This window comes from Rhinolophus hipposideros (genome assembly GCF_964194185.1).
Source record: "Rhinolophus hipposideros genome assembly, chromosome: 16".
Classification (NCBI taxonomy): domain Eukaryota; kingdom Metazoa; phylum Chordata; class Mammalia; order Chiroptera; family Rhinolophidae; genus Rhinolophus; species Rhinolophus hipposideros.
In genome coordinates, this window is record NC_138062.1 from 36,060,166 (window position 1) to 36,082,665 (window position 22,500).

General features: G+C 44.4%; 1 protein-coding gene across 2 annotated transcripts in view; it reads left to right on the top strand.

The window, feature by feature from the left end:
• SH3RF1 (SH3 domain containing ring finger 1) overlaps positions 1 to 22,500 on the top strand; it is a 176,323-nt gene that overhangs the window by 22,920 nt on the left and 130,903 nt on the right. Inside the window, exons 1-2 of one of the 2 annotated variants that reach the window (XM_081075472.1) lie at positions 573 to 736; positions 2,241 to 2,727. In XM_081075472.1, the coding sequence (XP_080931598.1) occupies positions 2,335 to 2,727 (393 nt within the window). In that variant the 5' untranslated portion in view covers positions 573 to 736; positions 2,241 to 2,334. Of the gene's footprint in view, positions 1 to 572; positions 737 to 2,240; positions 2,728 to 22,500 lie in introns of those variants that run through there. The other variant, XM_081075473.1, reaches the window with a different exon arrangement.

Sequence of the window (22,500 nt, forward strand, 5' to 3'; positions counted from 1 at the left end):
CTACTAATTCAACAAGCCTCCCTCGGAGCTAAGCGGTTACACCGCTTGGCCCTTATTGTACCCAGTGTCTCTCCAGGGCTGGGCAAACCGATGCAAATCAGCGTGGGATCAGTTCCCGCCAGGGCCGCGCCCGCCCTTTCCCGGGGCCCAGCCCCGCCCCGTGCCGTGGGTCCCGGCCGCCGCGCCCCGCCGGGCCGGAGGAGGACGCGGCCGACCCCTGCCCCCTGGTCCCTTCCTCCTCCTCTCGGTCGCCGAGCCCAACGCCCTCCCCTCCGCTGGCATCACTTTGCGGGCGTGTTTTCCTCGGAGGGAGGCGTGTGCCCCGAAGCCTTCCTCCTCGCCGCCCCCGGGGACCCCGCTCCGCGGACTCGCGGCTCTGCCCGCGCCCCTTGGTCCCGCGCCCCCGAGGCGGGGGTCCCGCGCGCAGCGACCGCAGCGCCGCGAGGTGCGGCGCCCGAGCCGGGGGGAGGCGCTGTGGTCCGGGGCGGCCCCTCGCGCCCCGGGCGCCGGCGGCGGCTCGGCCTCCTCCTCCTCCTCTCCCTCCGCCCTCCTCGGCTGGGAAAGTGGGAGGCGGCGGCGGCGTGTGTGTGCGCGCGTGGGGGGGCGGCAGAGAGGAGTCTCCGGTGCCGCCGCCGCGCAGACACACTGTGAGCCGCGAGCGCCGCGGGGCCGCAGCCGCATCGGTCGCCTCCACCGCTGCGGGGCCGCGAACAAAGAGGAGGAGCCGAGGCGCGAGGTAGGGCGCGGGGATGGGCGCGGGCACAGCCTCTCGGCGGAGACGGCGGTGGTCAGGGCGCCCCCTTGTCCTTCCCTCCGCGCCGGTCAGGCTCTCTGTCCCCCACCCTCGGGTCCCTGTGGGCCCGGAGCCGGGACGTGCGGGAGCGCAGCCCGCGGCCTCGCCGCCTCCTCGCGGCAGGAAGCTGCCCGGGCCCCGCGCCGCGGTCTCCCGGCGCCGCCAGCTCCCCCCGCTCTCCGCTGGCTGCGTCCTGGGGCTCCCGCGTCCTCTCGGCGGGGTGATCGCTGTTTCCCGGTGGCACTCTGTGCGGCTCGCTTGCGCAACTGAAGGCTGCGAATTTATGTTTAAGTCCTTGAAAACTTCCAGCGGAGAGATTCTGTGCCCGGCCTGACCCACAGGGAAGTTGCGATGAGGCTGTTGGATGAGATCCCCAGTAGGGCACCGGCCGGGCCACCACCCCTGCCCGGGACCCTTCCCCTGCCGGGTGCCGGCCACACCTGGCTCCGAGGTGTATGTGCGGCGGTGGCCCCCGCGCCTCCCTGCGGGGCACAAGTACCTGTGCTGGGCTGCGTGGCAGAGCCCCCCAACCCCCTGCCCGACTCTTACCGAGAACAGCTGTTAACGCTCCCATCGGAATCTTTTCTCCCCCTTCCTCCTAGACATTCACATTTACGTTTATTTTGATGGTGGTGGGAGCGCGGCGCAGTCACTGGTTTAAGGCATTTTCCTGAATGGCCGTATGTTCACGTTATGCCCACAGTTTTCAGTCCAGCATTCCATTGTCAAATTCTTTTGGTGATAATTTTGCCAGATTTTCTGAATGGGATTAGGGCAAGCTGTTCAGAAATCCACTGTCCTGAAGGGCCCTTTTATATTTTAGCTGCTTTCAAGCCAATCTTTAGTCGTGTCCTTTAAAATTGTCACAACCCTCAACTCATTTTGGTTGGACAAGATTAAACAGTTCTGTTTTTAAGGCCAGTGAAGAAACATATGTATTTAATATTGGGATCATTTACCACAAGTGATCGCATGAGGCTTGGTTTTCTTAAACTATAAAGTGTCTTATAAATTGGGAATTTTGTTGGATTTAGAGGTAAATTCAGGTGGAGGAAACTTTCAGTTGCTTCTGTTCAGCTGCTCGTAAGTTGAGGACTTTATTAAGGCAGCTAATATCACTTTGAGAGCTGAAGAAATTACGTTCTTTATTACATTTCATAAATCGTATTTATTGCAGGAGTCCTGTATAGTGCTGGATACCTATTTCTGTAGTGAACTAACTCCTAGCTATTGCTAAGGATTAATTTTGAATTGTTTTAAAAAGCCTATTTTGTTTTTGATTGTTGACTTTGGAGTTCAGGAACTACATTCCAAAGCAAAGCTAAACTATTCAGAGGAAGCACTTCTGTATACTTTTTGGTTCTTGGCTCTACCGTGAACCTTGTCCCCGGATGACAATACTAATTTCAATCTTTTCTCTCCCCCTGCCCCCACTTTGTGACTCCAGAGCAAAGTCTGAAATGGATGTTACATGAATTACTTTAAAGGCTGCATACAACTATGAACATTGCTGAAGCTTTTCCTTAGCAAACTCGTTAAAGATGGATGAATCTGCCTTGTTGGATCTTCTGGAGTGTCCTGTGTGTCTAGAGCGGCTTGATGCTTCTGCAAAAGTCTTGCCTTGTCAGCATACGTTTTGCAAACGATGTTTGCTGGGGATCGTGGGTTCCCGAAATGAACTCAGATGTCCCGAGTGCAGAACTCTTGTTGGCTCGGGTGTTGAGGAGCTCCCAAGTAACATCTTACTGGTCAGACTTCTGGATGGCATCAAGCAGAGGCCTTGGAAACCTGGCCCTGGTGGAGGCAGTGGGACGAACTGCACAAATGCATTGAGGGCTCAGAGCAGCAATGTGGCTAACTGTAGCTCAAAAGATCTGCAGAGCTCCCAGGGTGGACAGCAGCCGCGGGTGCAAGCCTGGAGCCCCCCAGTGAGGGTGAGTAGCTGCAGAAGTAGTTTGGTGCATAACAGTGGTGATGACCACGTTTTTTTCTTTATTCTTTAGCTCGATGTTTTCTAAATCAGCTCATTGCTAAAGAAGCCTCACTATAACAGATAGGAAATTGTGCTTCAGGTTATATTTTTTTTCCCTGTTGGAATGAGATTAGATATACATAATACATTTTCTTGATTTTAAAAATTTTCTCCAGGTAGTCTCTATTACCTTTTAAGGTAAATTTTGGGAAACAGGTAGCGATTATTCAATGAAATCTAAAGCACAGCAGTTTTTTGTGCACATTTTAAAATGGAAACTTGTTATGGTTTTACTTTGTTAATGGAGTTTGGAGAGCCATAATTATGCATGTATGTGTACATATATGTATATAAATATGTGTTTGGGTAAATCATGAGTAGGAAATCAAGCCTTAACGTTTATGTTGCTTAGAGCCATTCTATTTGTCTTATGAATCCACAGCACAGAATTTACTGGTTGGAGGAATTCTTAACAAATCATGGCCACAGGTAGCAGAGTTTTGTTGCTATAGCAACGAAACGTCATTTAGGACTATGCTAAAACAGCAGATAATCTAGTTTTATGTTGGGTTTTACAGGGAGTGAAATGAAATGTTCCATCACAGTGATTTTTCTTGGGTTTTGGGTTTGGGCTGAAATAACATTAAGTGAAAATGAAAATTTGGACAGTTACCACAATTTAAATTTCTAGAAGATAAGGTATTCTGAATAAATCTAAATTTATATTGTGGGTGATGGCATGCCAATAAAACATGCTTTTCTCATCTTTGTAAAAATAAAAAATAGAGATGGGCATCAGATAATTAAAACGACTCCATTTTTGGAAGAAACAATTTTGATAATTGGCCAACCAGATAAAGTCTATTTTTAAAGAACAGTTAATCTGGATGAGAATATTTTTTTCAAATCTTTATAATAAACACTCAAATCTGACTTCTTTCATTTAATGGAGGAACAACCCACTGGGGTGATATTAGATAGTATAAATTCACAGATGTGACTATCAGACCTCTGTAGCAGAACCATTCCCTTACTTCCCTCTCAACTCATCTTTTAAAAAGATGTATTTACATCAGTAGGTACAAAGTGTGTGAAGTGCTTTAATCAATAGAAAACAGGTTCATCACTAGGCTATCATATTTCTTTTGATTCATATTTAATTTTTTATTTTTTTAAGATAGTGATGACTTTGGGTTAGGAAGGTTTTCTTTCCTTGTTAGAAGCCCACAGGTAAAATTGTTCTGCTTATAGTAGTTTTCTTAGATTTACTTTATTTTATAGATTTTTCCTGTGCCTTGATGAGTGGATATGGACTCATGAATGTTTTTAACCTCAGAACCAGTAATCAGGTTGATCATTTCTGAGACAGCTGACCCAGGTTTGCTTAATTAGGTAGTAGATTTGCTTCTTTGGAGAGATTTTGTTTCCTTGTTAATTAGACTAGGGAAGGCATAGCTCTAGGCTATGAAGAGAAGTATCTTAGTGGTTGACTGGCCTTCCTGTTGTGAGGAATTCATTGAAGGTTTGATTACTGATAAAAAGGAATTTAACAAGAGGGCTCAAGGCTCAAGCATTCAACTTAACATTTTCTTTCTAACACAAATTGACTGTGTAATGGCTATGATGTTGATTTACTTGAACTCCTAAGCTCCCAAAATTGAGTTTCACTTTTTAGGTAACCTATTGTGAGATTTTGATGATGTATTATTTTTTTCTGGCTTATATGATTTTTCCTACTTTCATGTTTCTTCTTTAGCATGAGAAAAATTACCCACCAAGAAGCCCAACTGAACTTGAGCCTTATAACTTGGATAAAATAGTTGAGGTGGATAAAACAGGAGATAATATGTGTTACTTTGGTGGGGGCACAGAGAGTGGAGGATGAAACAAAGCTTTTCAGTTATCTGAGTTGATGCAAATGCTGCAATACTTATAAAAAGGAGTGTTTTTTTTTTCCTTAGTCTCAATTTCTCATTAGCAGTTACCTAGTACCTTTTGTTTTCAAGTATTCAAAACATCCAGGGCAACACTAATAGTCCAAGCATCTGAAAGGTAAATACATCTCAGAAAATACTCCTTTAAAAGTAAGAAATCTGTAATGTACAGACATGTGGAGGTTGTAATGTACTCCTTCGGACACTTCCCTGAGGTGAATGACCATAATAAATCCCCAACCTGCATCCTCCTCCGTTAGATGTTCTGACATGACCAAGTGGTGCCAGAGCCTGTTTCCACATGTTGCGCAAAGCTGAAAGTGATAACATGTGGAATGTTGCTTCAGTTTATTAGTTATGTTCTGTGTTCCGTTAGATTGTGACCATGTGGCTTCCTCATGTGTTTAGCCGAGGTAGATGGGGTGTTATCAGCAGATATGAACATTTCCAATGTGTGACACACATCTTGTTCCCAGAATTTTAGTGTTTCCTGCCTAACATGAAGGAGAAAATGAAAAAGTGTCGGATTGGAGTCACCATGGGAATCCGTCAGTTCTTTACCCCAAGTAAAGAATTATTGTTGGGTTTTTTTTCTCCCCTTCTTCTGCCTCCCCTGCACCCTCACTTCGGTTCAAGCCGTTGTTTTTCAGTCTAGTGTAGGACACAACTCCCTGACCCATGCTGGTATTATGAGCCTTGCTCTCCCCCTGCCACTGGCTGACTGTTCATGCTGGCCACCGGCTGTTCATGGCAGCACACAGTAGCCCACAGCAGCACAGCAGCCTGTGGCAGCACAGCAGCCCGCCGCAGCCTATGGCAGCTAACGCCGACCTCTGGCTGCTCCTGGCAGCCCAGCTCCAAGGAGAGCCATTGTTGACAATCTTAGCTGTGGAGGGCGCAGCTCAGTGGCCCATGTGGGAATTGAACTGGCGATCTTGGCGTTAGGAGTACGGCGCTCCAACCACCTGAGCCACCGGGCTGGCCCTATTGTTGATTTTAAGCCGAAGTCATGCCGTGGAATGAGTCACAGGGAGAGGGTGGCTGCAGATATCTGTTTAATGGACTGAAAAATACCTGCTGAAGATAAATTACACACACACATGTAAGTGCAGATATACATATATACACACATATACATGTACACACACATATATATATGCAGAATGAGATATGGAAAAGATGTTTAAGTAATTCCTATAGAATTATGACGGAATAGTTAAATTTCTGCTTTCTATATGTGGTTCCGTTGAATCAAGATCTGTATGTGTGCATGTGTCTGTCTAGGTATTGTTACTTAATGATTTCACATTGCCTCTACCTCAAAGTGAGTTTATTCAGCAAAAATGCATCACATGACTGCTGGTTTACACTAATTTACTCTTCATTTATTCTTTCCGTTGTCTAACACATATTTATCGAGCACTTATAGGTGGCAGGCACTGCTCTGGCTACTGGGTAGATAACGATGGACAAACCAGATACAGATTCTGCTTATGAATTTATGAGTATGTGTCAGTTTCCTGGGAGAGACACATTAACATAATAACAATGCAGGTAGGTGATGAAACATGATAAGTGTTAGCATAGAGAGCTAGGGGAGAGGACAGGAGAAGGCTCTGTGTGAATTGTGAGGGTAAATTGTGTGTGTGTGTGTGTGTGTCTGTGTGTGTGGTCTTCAAAAGCTTCCTTGAAGAAGAGGCATTTGAGCTGAGATCTTAAGAGTGAAATGATTAGTTGAGAGGGTGCTGGGCAGTGGGAGGGGAGGAGCGGAAGATTATTCCAAAGGCCCTGACCTACAGAGGACGGGACGTGACTTCTATGGAAGAACCAACGGACGGTGAGTGTGAACTAAGCAAGGGACAGGGGTAGTGACCTAAGATGAGGCCTCCCGTGCAGTCATGTGCAAGGCATTACGAGCCACCACAGGCCACATGGGGTGAGGGCCAGATGGGCGTATATGCAGCTAGTAAGTGCTCTGTATTTGGGGGATAGAAAGACAGATCATTGGGACTGAGATGATCAAGAAGCCTTCAGAACACAAATGAAATTGGAGTCAGGTGTCAAAGGACTGAGGCACGGAGAGGAAAGGTAGGGAATATGGACGGGGGGAACACAGGTGAAATTCCTTTTCTCCTGCAAATGCCGAGCGTGCCTCAGTTTCTCCAGAGCCATACTCACCCCTCCTTTCTCTCCCTATTGCTGACTGTTATGTGCTCAATTGTGTCCCCTAAAACCCTATGCCCTGGTACCTCAGAATGTGTATTTGGGGAAAGCCCTTTAAAGAGGTGGTGAAGGTAAAATGAGTTTATATGGGTGGGGTCTAATCCATAATATGACTGGAGGTTAGGACACAGTGAGACACAGGGAGAAGGTGGTCATCTACAAGCCAAGAAGAGAGGCCTTCAGAAGAACCCAACCCTGCCAATACCTGACTCTTAGATTTCTAGACTCCAGAACTGAGGAAATAAGTGTCGTTAGGCCAGCCAATCTGTAGTACTTTGTTACACACGGTAGTCGCAGCAAACATATACTAACTGTGATGTACTCCCAGCAGCCCCTTCAGTGCCTCTCGGTCCACGGCCTGTCCCTTCAGTCCTGGTTTCCCCAGAGTCCCGCAGGGGTCCAGCCCTGCTGTGCGCTTTACTCCTGTGTGACAATAACCTTGAGAAGATGTTCAGTTCCTGCTCACTACCTCAAATGCCCACATGGCCTGGCACCGTTTCATAAAATGGAAGATTTATGTGACAATGTACCAGACACGCTAAAAGCTTTGGAGGAGATGGAAGGAAATGCCAGGACGAGACAAGTACTTCATCATCTTTCACAAATTCTTCTCTACATGGAGTCTAGAGAAGTTGCTTTATTGAACATTGGAGTGTGGGTCTACATGAGGCATCGCCCAAAGGAGAGGCAGCAGAAAGAATCCAAGGAAGGAAAGAGAAAGGCAAGACAACAGTGTGGCCCCAGGTAGGGTAGGGAAAGCTCGTGCTGGTTCTGAATTGCCCTGTGGGCCGTCTTTGACATCCAGTCAGCGCATAAGTACCTGTGAGTGTCTTTCAGGCTCAGTTCTGTGCCATAATCTGTCCTAGGAAAAGGTGGCATTAATGCATGTTTCTGATCAAAAAGAGTACACTTGGGGAGGTAAAACACGAAAAACAGTAAATAAGGCAACTTCCAGTGGTACCTTGGTTTTCAAACGTAACCCGTTCTGGAAGACTGAGTTCTGAAACATTCTAAAACTGAGGCATGGTTTTCCCATAGAAAGTAATGCAAAATGGATTAATCCGTTCCAGACCTTTAAAATCAACCCCGAAAACTGCAAGTTTAGCATGAATTTTGCTAATGATACCATAGATCCATAAAATTTACGGCGTTCATAAATCGAAATGTTCGTCAATGGAGACGTTCGGAAACCGAGGTACCACTGTATAGTGAAACACCAAACTAAGGGATAAGATACAGAATAAGCCTCTATGATGAGGTTCATGTCAAGTGGCCCCTGGATGAAGTGTCTGGTCAAAGGGGAATGAGAGTGGCTTAGAGAGGACAGCGGCTCAGCAGGACTTGTTCCCTTGGTGTGCAAGGTTCAGTCCACATGCTGACTTGCAAAGGAATTGAGGTCTCTGCACAGGAGGGGGCCTGGTATTAATCCATCCTGGACCTAAGCGAGACATTTCATGGGGTTTGGATGAGGGAGACACTGGGGTATTTCCAAATGGCTGAGTTAAAATAGAAAAAAGGTTTGTCTTTGCCAAACAGTATATGTTGCGGACAGTTTTTGATCTCTTCTTTGTCTTTTCATCCTTGCTCCCTGCTTCATCTCTGCCCTTAATTTTGTTCCTGAGTCAGGCCCAATGGGTCAAGGCTGGGATTTGGAATGGGATGGAAGGCAGGGATCAGGGAAGGAGTCTGGTGCACACTGACTGGGAATGAAAAAAAAATGTTTAACAATTTTTTATATCACATAAAGTATCATGTAACCATTCTCATGTAAATCTCACAACAACCCTCTGGGGTTAAATATTACTGTTATTTAAAAAATTATGCTGTGGGCTGCCGCGGGCTGTTGTGTGCTGTCGTGGGCTACCGTGTGCTGCCAGGAGTGGCCAGCAGCTGGCGAGAACTGCTGTGAGCGGCTGACCGATGACCGGCGACCGACTGCCTCAGCCAGTGGGGAGCGCAAGGCTCATAACACCAGCATGGGCCAGGGAGCTGTGTCCTACACAACTAGACTGAGAAACAACGGCTTGAACCGGAGTGGGGCGGGGGGGGGGGAGCGGAAGAAAGCGGAAAAATAAAAAGTTAAAAATTAAAAAGAGTGTAAATTTCAAAATAAATTCTTAAAAGCCTTGTGGTTATAAACAAATCAACTTTAAAGAAGTAGATGTTATTAAGTGTGTAGATCCTTCAATATCCATTCATATATATTTATATGTGTATGCATAGTTTTTATTGTTTTTCACATAAATTAGAATTTCATACTTTGCATATTTGATGACTTGATAGTTTGTTTAATATATCTGGGAAATCTTTTCATGTCCGAACCATATACATCTGTCTCATTAAAAAAACACCTCTTTATTGAGGTATAATATGAATGCAGAAAAATACATTTATTTTAAGTATACAACTCGTTGAATTTTCATTCTTTATTCTCTTTAAATGGCTACATAATATTTTTCTCTCTATTTTAAAAATTAAAGGCAATATGTGCTCATGAGAAATTTAATGATGGAAAGGGGTGTAAAGGAGGAATCAAGGCTTCTAATCTCCCTAGTTCTAATTTCCAGAGGTGACCACTCTGAAGAGGATTTTTTGTGTTCCTTTTTTTTTGGCGGGGGCGGGGGTGTTCTGGGATTAGTAGAAATAGGATCATGTACGTGCTAGTCTACAACTTGAGGTTTTCTATTTAATGGTATATCTTTCTTAGGCTTCCGTATCTATTGTAACTGTTCTACAAGAAGGCATTATGTACTGTCATTCTCATTTTATGGACATGGAAAGGATGGCCGAAAGAGGCCAAGTCACTTGTCCAAGGTCACCTAGCAAGTAAGCGATGGACATAGGATTCCACCCTAGGTCTGTCTGAAGCTCTCCTTTCCCTTAGCCACACTCTATTTAATGGCAGACATTCTCCCTCGGTCCTCGTGATGCTTGCAGCAGGGCAAGCTTTTCTTAGTTGTAACCAGTGGAGGTTCTTTTGTCTTCATGGTCCTTGCTGAGTTTTTTTTTCCCTGATGAAAAGGGGACAAGTGACGTTCCTTTACAGTGACTGAAGATCAGAAAATCTCACTTCCTTTAGCCTGGTGTGTGGGAGGTGCTTGGAGTGGAGGTCCGAAGCCGTGGCCTGTGGTTCCAACGCTGCCATCAAAGAGCTGCGTGGCTTCATTTCTTTGGCAGAAAAATGGAGAACTGTAGCTCCATGCAGGAAGTGGGGAGAAAAGGATTGCTGAGTTTGGTTCACCTGTGACTCTTCAGAACCCTTTGTGCGTCTGGCTCATAGTACACACTCAAAAGAGGCTTGTCATGAACATGTACTCATTTCCGGGGGCGGTTTTGACAAACAGGGTGACTTAGGACAACAGAAGTTTATCATTTCGAATAAAGGCCAGAGGTCTGAAATCAAGGTGTTGGCAGAACCATGTCCTCTCTGAAACTGTTACGGGAGAATCCTTCCGTGCCCCTTCCTAGCTTCCGGTGGTTCCTGGCAACTCTTGGTTTTCGTTGGCTTGTCAATGTATTACTCCAATCTCTGCCTTCATCTTCACATGGCCTCCTGCCCTGTGTGTCTGTATCCCACTTTCTCTCTTCTTAAGAGGATACCAGTCATGGATTAGTTCTCACCCTAAATTAACATGACCTCATCTTAAATTGATTACATCTGCTAGACCCTATTTCCAAAGGTCACATGCATAGATATGGGGGGGGGATTGGACTTGAACATATCTCTTTGGGGGATATAATTCAACTCGTAACAGAGTGCGTGAGTGAACGAATGAAAGAAGGAATGACATGAATTCTAATTACCCTCTAGGGATCCTTAGTTGTACATTCTCTCAACAACTGATATGTACTTAATCCCTTTTTTGGTGCTATTTCCTTGCGGTCTGTAAAAGAGGCTTAGCTCTTTCTCTCCCTGTTTATAGGTAGTTTTGTGGATAGATGCAAGAATGGATGTGCAAATATTTTGAAAATTATAAAGTCAACGTAAATGGATGTATTAGTAGTAGTATAATTATTATAAAAATTATCAGTCTTCCTCCCAAGGGGACATATCATTTCTTTTTGGGGTGACAAGAACCGAAGTAATTTAAAAGATCACAAAATGGATGTAATGTTTGGATATAGAGCTACACAAAATGGGGACATGAGCTTAATTATTTTGGTCCCTTGTGAGAAACAGCCTGCTGAATGTCCATTCTCTGGCTACCCTTGAGGGTTACCCCGTTTTCCCCATTTACGTCACTATTCTCTCAGCCCTTTCTTATTTCTCCTCTGGGTGACTGAAGGAGAGGAAGGGCAGGGCAGATCCTTCTGTTGTTGCTGGCTGGACAGAGAAAGCGAGGAAAATGGAGAAAACCGAGTTTTGCTTTAGTTACAGGTCCCTTCTGTTCCGCTGCTCTGTGAAAAGTCCTGCCTCTGCCCCTGGTTCTCCGGCGTCAGCTCTTCACCCCTGGGCCCAGCCTCAGCTGGTGTGGGACCTCTAGTTTGTTCACTTCCCTACCTCCCTTCACCGTGCATTGCCCTGTTCTGCAGCCGTGGTCTGCAGCCGTGGTCTGCATGTTTCAAGTGGCTAAGAGGGAAGATGGGAGAAATGGTAGAATGGAAAGGGGGAGAAGGAAAGCAGGACTCTTGTACTGTTCCACTTCCTTCCTGGAATTGCTTTTCCAGGTTGGTTTCCCAAGTTGCTCTTTTTGTCCCATCATTAGTCTCTGTACTCGTGAAGAGGAAGAATAAAAACAGGTACCAAAAAAAAAAAAAGGCATGAAGGTCGGGGCAATCTTTCAGTTCCTACCTCCGACTCTCGGGATCTCTTCCTCACCATTCCCAGAGCACTGGCTCCCATTCCTTACCTCTCCCCCTCTGCTAGGAAGCACACCTGCTTTTCCCCACTCCAGTCAGGGACTCACTCTGTTTAGTAACCCATCCCCTCTCCAGCCCCTCGTGTTAACATGGTTGAAGCAAACCTGAGACAATACACGACAAGCCTTTTTCATGCTAAGGTCAAAAGGCAAATGACTTTGCAATTCACTCTGCAGCAGGATCCACATTAGTAGAGCAGCACCATATGCGTAGTAGAGAGAGGCATGCGTGGGACAGAAATATCACCCTTGGAAACAGCTTTACTGGTAAGACTCCCTCCCTATGGAGCGGAACCCCCTCTCCCTCCCAAAGCTCTGATCATACCGAGTGTGTCTATTTCCCCGCTGCTGCTTTTTTCATTTCAGAGACTTCTGAAAGTAGTAACCTTACACCACAAAAGTCTGAACCCTGACCCCCCTTTTTGTGGCCCTGCAGTCCCCGTGCAGTGTACGTGCCTTGCCCATGCCTAGTCAAGACGGTGGTGGCGGCGGTGGCTTCATGAATGGTGCCATATGGGAAGCTGGAAACACAGCCAATGTAAAGATAGATGTGTGAGTGGGCTCTTTCCGGGTAGCTGACAAGGGAATGGAGGTGCCATTTCAAAGGGTTGACAGTAGCAGTTTAGTAGTAGATTATTTGCATTTGTGAAACGTGGGAAAAGAGAGCAGTAGGAGGATGTGCCAGTGAATTTTTAAATTACCTTAAATATATGAAGGAAGGCAAGGACTGTCAAGTATAAACATTTCTCTGTTAGCCGTAGGAAATAATACATTCTGTAATTTTTTTTTTTTTTGGCAAGAAAAAAAGTCTTCTCAAAACACTGCATGTTCCCTCTTTATAATTCAGCAATGGATGAATAGGGTTGAATTTTCATCATTTTAGAATGTACTAAGTGGTCCTGAGCAATGAAGAATTATATAGAAATGAAATTAAGGTTTATTATAGGGTGTTCCATGTCTGGTTTTAATCTATATGAGGGATCCCCCAAATAATACAGTAGCATTAGAGTAAGGATAGCAATAACCTTGGCATTTGCGTAACATGCCTGGAAGTGTGTTTGAGCACCGTTGTTTGGAAATTGAATATTTGATTTGTCATAAGGAGATTCAGTTCCTCTAGAGTTGAAAATATTCTTACACTTCTAATTATATAACTGCTTAGTTTTTAAAGGTCTTTAAAGAACTGAGAGTTCTTTAACATATTTGACGTGTAGATTAAACATTAATATATGTAATACAATTAAATTTCAAACCTTGAATTTTCATTTTGCTCAGCTTATTCAAAGTGACATTTGGTTAGCCAACTCTCTCCTTTTTTTCTTTTTCCATTGTTAAACTTGTCCCTTAAGCATACGCTTTGATAAATTATTCCCAGCATTTCATATGTTCTTACTTTTTTCTCCATAGTTGAGCACAGTGGAAGAGCTCAAGTTCATGAGACAAAACATCTTTTCCATTTTTGGTAGGCTTAATTATTTTCATTCAATATTATGTACTTCATAGTACATAGTATTATGTACTAGCCTTAGCACTTTCGTTTGCGTTTTTTTTTTGTTTTTTTACTTGTGTTACGAAAGAAGTACTAGAAGGTATTGAAAGGCTTAATTCTGTTGTAAAGATAGTGAAATTGCTGAAACTGAAGTGTTGGTTGAAAGGCACAGCTTGCAATGTTTGCATCTTCCAACAAAGTCCAACTCTGGCACCAGAAAGGACTGGGTCCCCACGTGTGAGTGTGTGTGGAAGCAGAGGACCATCTGTGTGGTGGAAGAATCAGCGGGACCTGCTTTCTAGGCTTGCTCTGGTGACCGTAAGCCAGGGATTTCTCTTTCACAGACCATTCATTTCCTCTTTTATCCAATGAGGGCTCATCTGATAGCCGAGTCCCTTGGCAGCCCTGACATTTTTGAAATAAGTACCCTGGCAAAGGTCAACTCTGATATTGAACCTTTAGAACAGAGTGAGATTGGGATCCTGGTGTCATCTTGTTGCGATGAGATGAGTGTACCTCTCATGGTCACCATGGACACAGTATCTGCGTTTATGTCCCCTTAGAAGGCCACAGGAACCTCCAGGTGAACTGTGGGATAATGGTGTGGAGGAGGCAGAGCAGAAAGGGCAGCTTCGGGGGTGAGGGGGGCTGCCTTAGGCTCAGGCTCCAAGCTTGATGGGCCTTCTAGGCCTAGAAGGATGTACCTCTGCTGTGCCTCAGTGTGACCTTCATGTGACATCATCACACTGCCTGAAATGCCGGCAATTAGAGGTTCCACGTCCACATATTAAAATGTTCCGTCTCTTTGGAAGGGTCTTTGTTCATCCAAGCACATCGCTCTTCCCATTCTGACTGACTTGAGACGGTCCTCTCTGGTGGCCGGGGTTTGTGCTGGAAGGGAGGATGGAAGGTGCTGAGCTTCTGTGGGATCAGACAAGCGGGCGTGGGGGAAGCGCAGTGCGGGGCGTAGGTGGCCTGGCCCTGTAACTGATCCATTGCGTGGGGACACTTTTGAGAGTGGAAAGGGATGCTGGTGATAATTTTGCAGTCAACAGAAGTAAATGGGAACTGTCTGGGGCCCCCAGGCCCGTGTGGTTACCCTCGCTGAGGGCAATGTGAGCCAGCCAAGCTGTAGAAGCAGGTTTCATCACCTGCTTGGGGAAGAGGCCAAAGGAACACAGAAGCTCTTTCAGACATTTTCAGGGGAAGTGAGGGGAATCGATTTTTTTCCTTTGAATGTTCCTTACTGTGCGCTTTGGGTTTTTTTTGTTTTTGTTTTTGTTTTTTTTTCCTGGAGAGAAAATGTGATGTAGTAGAAAAGACTAGGGGTGTTTTAGCATCAGGCTGACCTTCTATTCCTTGTGTGGCTCTTGGGCGTGTTATTGCCTTCCTCGAATTTCTTCATCTGTAAATGATGAAGGTCTGCTTCCCAGGGTTGAGAGGATTGCATGACATAAGGAATCGTAAGTGCCCAAGAGCCCAGTGGATGCCCAAGAAATGGTAGTCCCTTCTGTGTTCTCTCTTTCCAGAAATTAGAACTTTTAGTGCCATATGTTAGGTATATTGTAAAATGAACTCTCTGTGTATTTTACAGATGTGTGAGGGCATGCCCACGGGTGTGTGTGTGTGTGTAGTCTGGTACTTTAATTAATCAACTCTTATAATGCGAATGTGACAGGACATTTCGTTCTGTTTTAAACACCCACTGCAACGGCAGGTACGCAAGCTGTTCATCAGTTAGTGACGACAAGTGATGCCAAATATGTGACTTGGTCCTGGTGCTACCACTGATTGTCGTGTGACGGTGGTTCTCTGGGCCTCGTCCCTAAAAGGAGGTGGTGACAGCTGTTATCTCTCATCCTGAGGTTAAGAGGCCTGGCCATTAGAGCATCTTTGACTGGTCATTGTTTCCCGGTCCTTATTTCTTTCCTTTTCCTTTCCTTTTCCCCTTTCCTTTCCCTTTTGTTTCCTTTGCCTGCCTTTTGAGGATTTGGGGAAAATAATAGCTCAAATATCTTAAAGTAACATGACTTTTGACTTTGGCATAGTATTGCAAAGATATAGATTCTTAAGACTTCCATCAGGGAAACTGGGTGTGCTTTGTAGTACAGTTCTAGTCTTTTAAAATTAGTATTAGGAAAGGTTATTATGCCGTCAAATGGATCTTTTCATGCCACTGTTGTATATACTGTGTGTGTGTGTGTGTGTGTGTTGTCTGTCCTTTGTGTGTGTGTTGTCTGAGTTTTGTGTCCCCCTGTCCCCCTCTCTCACCCCTCTTCTTCCCATAGCATCGAGATTATGTTCTTTAAATAGATATTACTGATCAGGTTATCCATGTAATGATTATCTTTGTATCTCGTATCTAGAGTAACTGATTCTTTTTTCCTTTTATGTGGCTGGAACCATCTCTGGCTAAATAAGTGCATGTATGTAACTGATAACTGATGAATTTTGGAAATGCAGCAACAGTGAAGAGCCTTACTATGTATGCTTCAACTTTCAATAAGTTTGTATGGTTTTGTTTTTTTTTCCCATTTTTATTCATTGGGGTGACATTGGTTTGTAAAATTATATAGGTTTCAAGTGTGAGATTCTATAATATATCATCTCTACATGTGTTTTTAATGGAGCTTCTATTTATAGTTAAAATATTCTCTTCCTGATTTTGTAGAGTAAGAAAGGACGCTGAACATTTTCTGAAGATGTATTAAAAAAAAAGAAAGTCTCTTGAAAAGGACATTTCAAAAGCTTGTTGATAACTTATTCCAGTGCCTTGCAATCTTCATAGCCAGGAAGGTTTTTTTGTTTTGTTTTGTTTTTTTTGTATCAAATACAAATCCCTTCTCTTGCAGTGTAATCGCATTCCTCTTGTGCCGTCCTTAATGGGAAAGAAGCGCTCCCCTGTACATTGTCCTTCATAACCTTGTAGGCTGTTGTGCAGCCGATCTCCTTCCTAGCCATCTTTTATCTGGGCCTAAATAACTGTGTTTCCTTTGCATGTCCTCGGAGGACCCATTTCCCAACGTTTTAATCATTTCAGTCGCCCTCCTTTGGACGCTCTCCAACTTCTGCTGGTCTTGCTTGGGTTCAGGCCCAGAAGAGCTCTCGTTCTGGTAACAAAGTTGTGAATACATCATCCTGTTGCAGAAGGACGGCCACTTGTAAAAATCACTGACCACGTTGCTGATCCATGCTGTGCCTAGACGCTCGGATTTTCCTTTAACTTCTATAAACTTGGTTTTCTCCCGTCTCTTATTTGAATGGTCAGTTTTCACTACCTTCCCAATGAAACTGCCTCCTGGTGTTTCTTCCATCCTTATGTTTCTATTATCTTCCTATTGTTTCTATCAGCTGTCAATGGGAACTGAAAAATGTCAACCCAAAATGTTATTTCTGTACGAGATAGTTGTGATTCTATGAATGTTTGGTTTTTAAACGCATGTCTCACTTGTTCGTTACATTGTTTTGAGTATCCTCTGCCCCCGTTTGAGGTTTGATTGTTCTCTAGTTAACTGTGTTTTTGCTTTGTCTCCAAGTAACAAGTAACTTGAGACCAGGAACTCTTGTGTTTTATACCTCTTTTCTGCTCTGGTTTGTAGTTGAAAGGATAGTCGCTGTTCTGTTCAGTAAATATATCTTGATGGGACTGATAGAGTGTTCAAATTCCAGAATCCCGAAATCCACTTGGCTACATTCATATCTTCATAAGGGACAGCACCTAACCACAGACATATTGTTGCTGTGCTTCTTAATATCCATTTTCCATGATTTAAGTCAGCAATGAAAGTGTTCCCCAAAGGCTGGGTAAGCCCTCATGAAACTTGGCTGTAACTGGATCCTGAATAACAATTCTCTTGAGGGTGGTCCTCATAACGTTTGTGTGGTACCCACCATGGTGGTCTAGAAATCATGTTTTCTTAGCTTATTAGAAGGCATGTTCTTCTGAATTTAATCAGAGGCCTTACAAAAGTTAAAATATGTGATCTATTCTCTCCTATGCCCCAGGCACGTCATCATTCTGACATAGAGGAAAATGAAATGGATCTACTAGGATGGGTGCTGCTCTTTACCAAACACATTGTGATTTCTCTGCCTACAAATCTACTTTTGGAATGAAAACGTTGCATGTACTAAAGGGCTCTGTTTTGACGCAGGTTAGCTATTCTAATGAACTAATGCCTGTGTTAGGTAATCCTCTGGATGGTCGGAAGCACAGGTAACAATGAGGTTAGCCACAGCACCTTTCCATTGTACAATCCCTGGGAGGCAACATGCACGTTCAAAATTAAATTAAAATTCTTGAGAATGAAGGGGAAAGGGGGAAGAAAAGGGCAGTTAGAAGAATAAATTAGCCCCGAGAGACTCTTGGCAATTCTCGAATCATAAGCCAGTCAGCTATGATATGAAACATGACAAGGACCCCGGGCTCTCTGATTCAGATAACCTGCAAGGCTGCTTCTCTGTGACTGTTAATGTATCAAATATTTAACTCTAATGCATGGAAATACCTTGAGTTATTATTACCTCTCTCAAGAGACTAAGCTATGTGATACCTACAAATAAGTACCACTAGGTCTATCTAACATTTCATTATAGATGAAAGAGAACGGCATGTCTTGAGGAGCAACTGCTTTTGGAGGGCTTGGTAACTTTAGAAATGTGTCACGCTGTGGTTTCTAGGTATGCTATGAATGAAGAGCTTTGTGTGGAAGGAGTGGCAATGCTATGTGAATATTTATGATGTAAATTTGTGTGTGTTGCAAGGTTTACTTAAGTTCCTTCGTTGTGATCCTAGCTTGCTGTATTTCCTGTACTGAGAGGCGTTTATTTTTCTCATTAACCTGATATGTACATTTCTCAGCCCTCGCTGGTGGCTTTTTTCTCCTTTCAGTTTAGTGGTATCAGGTCTGTAGCTGGGGCAGGGAACACCCGTCATTAGCAGTTAGCTGGTATCTTGGTTTAACTGCAGCCATGCTTATGCTGTGCCCATCTCTTCTGTAACTGGGGGTTGTTGGCCAGTGTGGGATTTATTTAACATGCTCTATTTTCAGTGATATATGTTGAAATGTAGAATGTAGGAAAGGAGAGGTAGTACTTTGCTCATGCATGTCTCAGTTGTTCAGGATGCATTTCTTCTCTGTGCCTGGACTGAAAGGCCACCATTTCGTGGCCCGTAGACACACTGGCATATAAAGGAGCACAGTAGGTGGGTTAAAGATAGAGGCCAAACTGATTTTCAGTTTGACACTTAATATCAATTTTCCTAGTCATTTGAGTGTTATCTGACAAGTATGCAGTTGATAATTATTGGCAGCCATGTACTACTGGATAATACAATCTGCAAAATTGGGAGTAATTAAATCACAACTACCGTGTTTCCCCAAAAATAAGACTGGGTCTTACAGGTATCAATCAGTAGTTTTGATTTGGAAACAGTAACAGATTTAGTCTGACAGCAGAATCACCTTTAAATAGTCATGAAATCATTTTAAGAACTGGTCCTATGGAATAATGTATGTCTGAATTAGGAAAGTAAATTCCTGACTATGTGACCTTGAGGGAAAATATGTAACAGAACGTTTTGTGATCTTGCAAGTGAAGCAGTATTTAGTAACTCTGTGTCCTGTTTGTTGCACCAAGCTTAGCCATGAATGAATTCATTCTGTTCTCAACCTGTTTTGCATTGATAACACTGTTGGTAAAAGGCAGCTGTGATAAATTTTATCCGATGAAAAACTCAACATGCCCTAAAATGTGAACATGCAGGCCTTTCGTGTATACTTCGTGCAACCTGAAACTTCAGGTTAATTGCCTTACCTTTCACGTCACACCTGGTTCTTGAGTCCTTACTCCTGTGGACATACAATCTTCTGTTGATAGTCTCCACCTAATAAATACATGTATTTGGCACAAACACATATGATCAAAGGTGACCTGAACAATACATAGTTTTGATGAATGACTATGCTAGGCTTTTCTGTAAGGCTTGGACAAAGAATGATATGACACACAGTTTCGTTAATAAAATAAATAGAGGTTAAAGACTGGAACTGTTTCCAGCGGACTGTGCAGCCCTAAATCATTCAAAAGTAGTGAAGCAGTTTTCTGAAACAGATTGTTTCCTCCTGAAGGAAGCCACCTTTGTTCCCTGTCACTGGTGCATTCCTCCCAGGTGAGGTCACCCTGCATTACTGATATCTTTTTTTTCCTTTCAGCAAAGGGAGATGTGGACCACTCCCCATGCATTCCGTTTCTCACGGAATAAAGCTAACATGTATCTGTCCGTTAAAAGCTTCTGAAGGACGAAAGCCAACGTCAGGTTTTTTTGAATGATAAATTGACAATAAAAGACAGTTTGCTTCTGTTTTTCAACTAACCTGTTTAAGGACAAAAGCACTATTCACTCCCACATGACTTTCATGTACATAGAATAAAAGAAAGGAGGAGGATCATCTTTTGTGCATGATATTGGGGCGGCTTGACTGAGGTTATTTGAAACAAGAGTTTTAAAGTATTCAAACTAAAAGTCACTGAGAGGGATGTGTATAGAGAGCATGTAAACATCCTCGTGTCTGTATCTTTAGGTTTAAATGTAAGAAGTAGCTCCCTACCCCAAACCCCCAAGTCTAAAGGGGGAAAGCATTTAGAGAGTGTCAGGTTAAGCTCTAACTTCTGAAATAGTCTCCTATGTTCCCCTTTCACTCGTGTCTCCTAGACTTGTTCCCTTACATCGCGGGGTGATGACAAGCTCTTATCAAAATAAGTAACCGGGGTCAAATATATGGTGATGGAAGGAGAACTGACTGGGTGGTGAACACACAATGTGATTTATAGCTGATGTGTTATAGAATTGTACGCTTGAAACCTATGTAACTTTACTAACCATTGTCACCCCAATAAACTTTAATTAAAAACAACAACAACAACAAAAACCTATAGAGTGGCCCATTAGACTGAAGCAATAGAAGCAGACCTGCCTTTTTCTCCACCTTACCTTTGAAGCTTATGTTCTTTGCTCCAGCCCCACAGGCTTCTCTGCTGTTCATCAAACCACCAAAGCCTCCGTGTCTGCTCTTTGCCCTGATGTGGAGGAACGTCTTTCACCCAGATTCCCGCCTGGCGTGCTCCTTTACTTCAGTTTGACCTCTTCTCAGATATCCCTTCCTCAGAAGTGTCTTCTCCGACCACTGTATCCAAAACAGCTCCTCACTCTACTCCTGTCAGTCTTCTAGTCTTGCCTTGCTTTATTTTTCTTTGTAGCACTTATGTCCGTTTAAAGCTACATTCCTCCCTCCACACCTGCAACCCTGCTGCCAATAGATAGTAAGCCCTGTGAGGGCCAGGACTTGGGGACTACATTTACTCCCACCTGTATCCCCAGCTGCTAGAACCCTATCTGGTACATAGTAGGCCCTCAATCAGAGCAGGATAAAGGAACAAATCAGTGACTGAGTTTTAAATCAGTGACTGAGTTTTACGGGATGCATGTTGGTCTTAATTGCTCTTCCAGCCTCATGTTGAAAAGTGTGGCGAATGGGAAAATGTTAATCATTCAGATGTTTACGTTGGTACTGAGAGTTTTCATGGATGAGAAAATGAAAGTGTCATGTGCTCATTTGGTGCTTCATTTTGTATTGTTTTGGTTTATGGAAGTGAATATGGAATGATTTCAGACAAAAAAGAGCATGCCATGGTCCTTTGTTTTTACCCTGGGAGATTAGCAACATGATTTCAAACTATAGTAGTATCTCAGTTTTTAGCTTTGAGAAATGAACACACGCCCTTCATAACTGACAGCGGCAGTGTACTTCAGTACTCGTACTTTTCAAGCTGGGTAGGATACCAGCGAACGAGAGCCTGGAAGGGAACACGGTCTTTTTATTATATTTCTGCAAACTCCTCTGCACAAAAACAGATTCTTTGGAAGAGAAGTGACATTGTTTTCTGTATCTAAAACTGTTTAAGAAGTGGGTGGAAACACCTATTAATCTTGGCTGTGTCGTGACTTGAGCATATTTCCTCCTGTGAGGCAGGGTGGACTCCAGGTAGCCTTCCGAGAGCCTGTATTTCCCTTGGCAACATAATACAACTGAATTGTGGGTGGGCGGCATTGAGTGTCCTGAGCCTGTTGATGACTGTCAGCAGTGAATTGTCTTTTTCTGATCTTACCATGGCTGTACCCGTTACATGTGGAATTCACGTGAGTGTCTCTGTGTAGGCACTCATGCATGTGATGGGAGTCACATGTTTCACCAATGACCATACTTACACCTGCACGTGTTTCCTGTAGCTGTTTGACTCCGGGAGCCACAGCTTGCAGCAAATTCACTTTTCCCTTTGCTGCCTGTGTACCCCCAGCAGTGGGCTGGACCTTGTATGGTGTCCACTGACAGATAGTTCCGTGCTTTACCATGCGGTGGTGCTTGAGCTGCTTTCCACATAGAATTAGGGGATGTCTTCTCTCCTCCCTAATGGGGATCACCGAATGCTATTTCGGGCAATTCTGCCAGGTCCCTTAAGTGGGCTGCACCGTTTAAGCTGGAGGAACTCTGGGTGTCTGTCAGCCTCTGGATAATCCCAGACGTCTATCGACCAGGGGAGCAGTTCCGACCAAGCCCAGCACTGGGAAACAGGACTGTTCATGGAGGCGTTTCCCTTTCCCATGTCTATTCCCATTGTCAGCGTCCGCGTTTCTGTCATCTAGGGAATGTGAGAAGACCTCCTCAGACTCAGCTCGCAAGGTCGAAATACCCCTGCGTTTTCTTCACTAATACTGTTCCCTCTGGCCCCAGCACAAGGTTGCCCCCCCTCCCGGCCACGTGTGTTACTGTCATTTGTCAAAGGACACCGATTTCTTCACCTCTTCAGAAGGCAGCCTTCCTGCTGAACTCGGTCAGAGCTCAGGCACAGGTGGTGGTTATCCCGGTCGGCCCAGCCGGCTTTCCACTTTCCGGGCTCTAGCACCCACCTTTGTACTGGGCCTCACATCCCCAGGCCAGCAGGTGCGACTGATCACGTGTGAATCACTGTCCCCCGATCAGGTCCACACCTCCGAGGGCGCTGCGGACACGGCCCACCATTCATCCACTCAGTAAATATTTATTTGGGAGAAGATCCTTGAGCTAGTTTGCTTGCCTCACCTGTTCAGCCGCTGCAATCTCTGTGTAAACCTATCACGCTGGCTCTTTTCTCTTTTCCCCCCTTTTCACTTTCTGTTTGCTGCTTCTTGT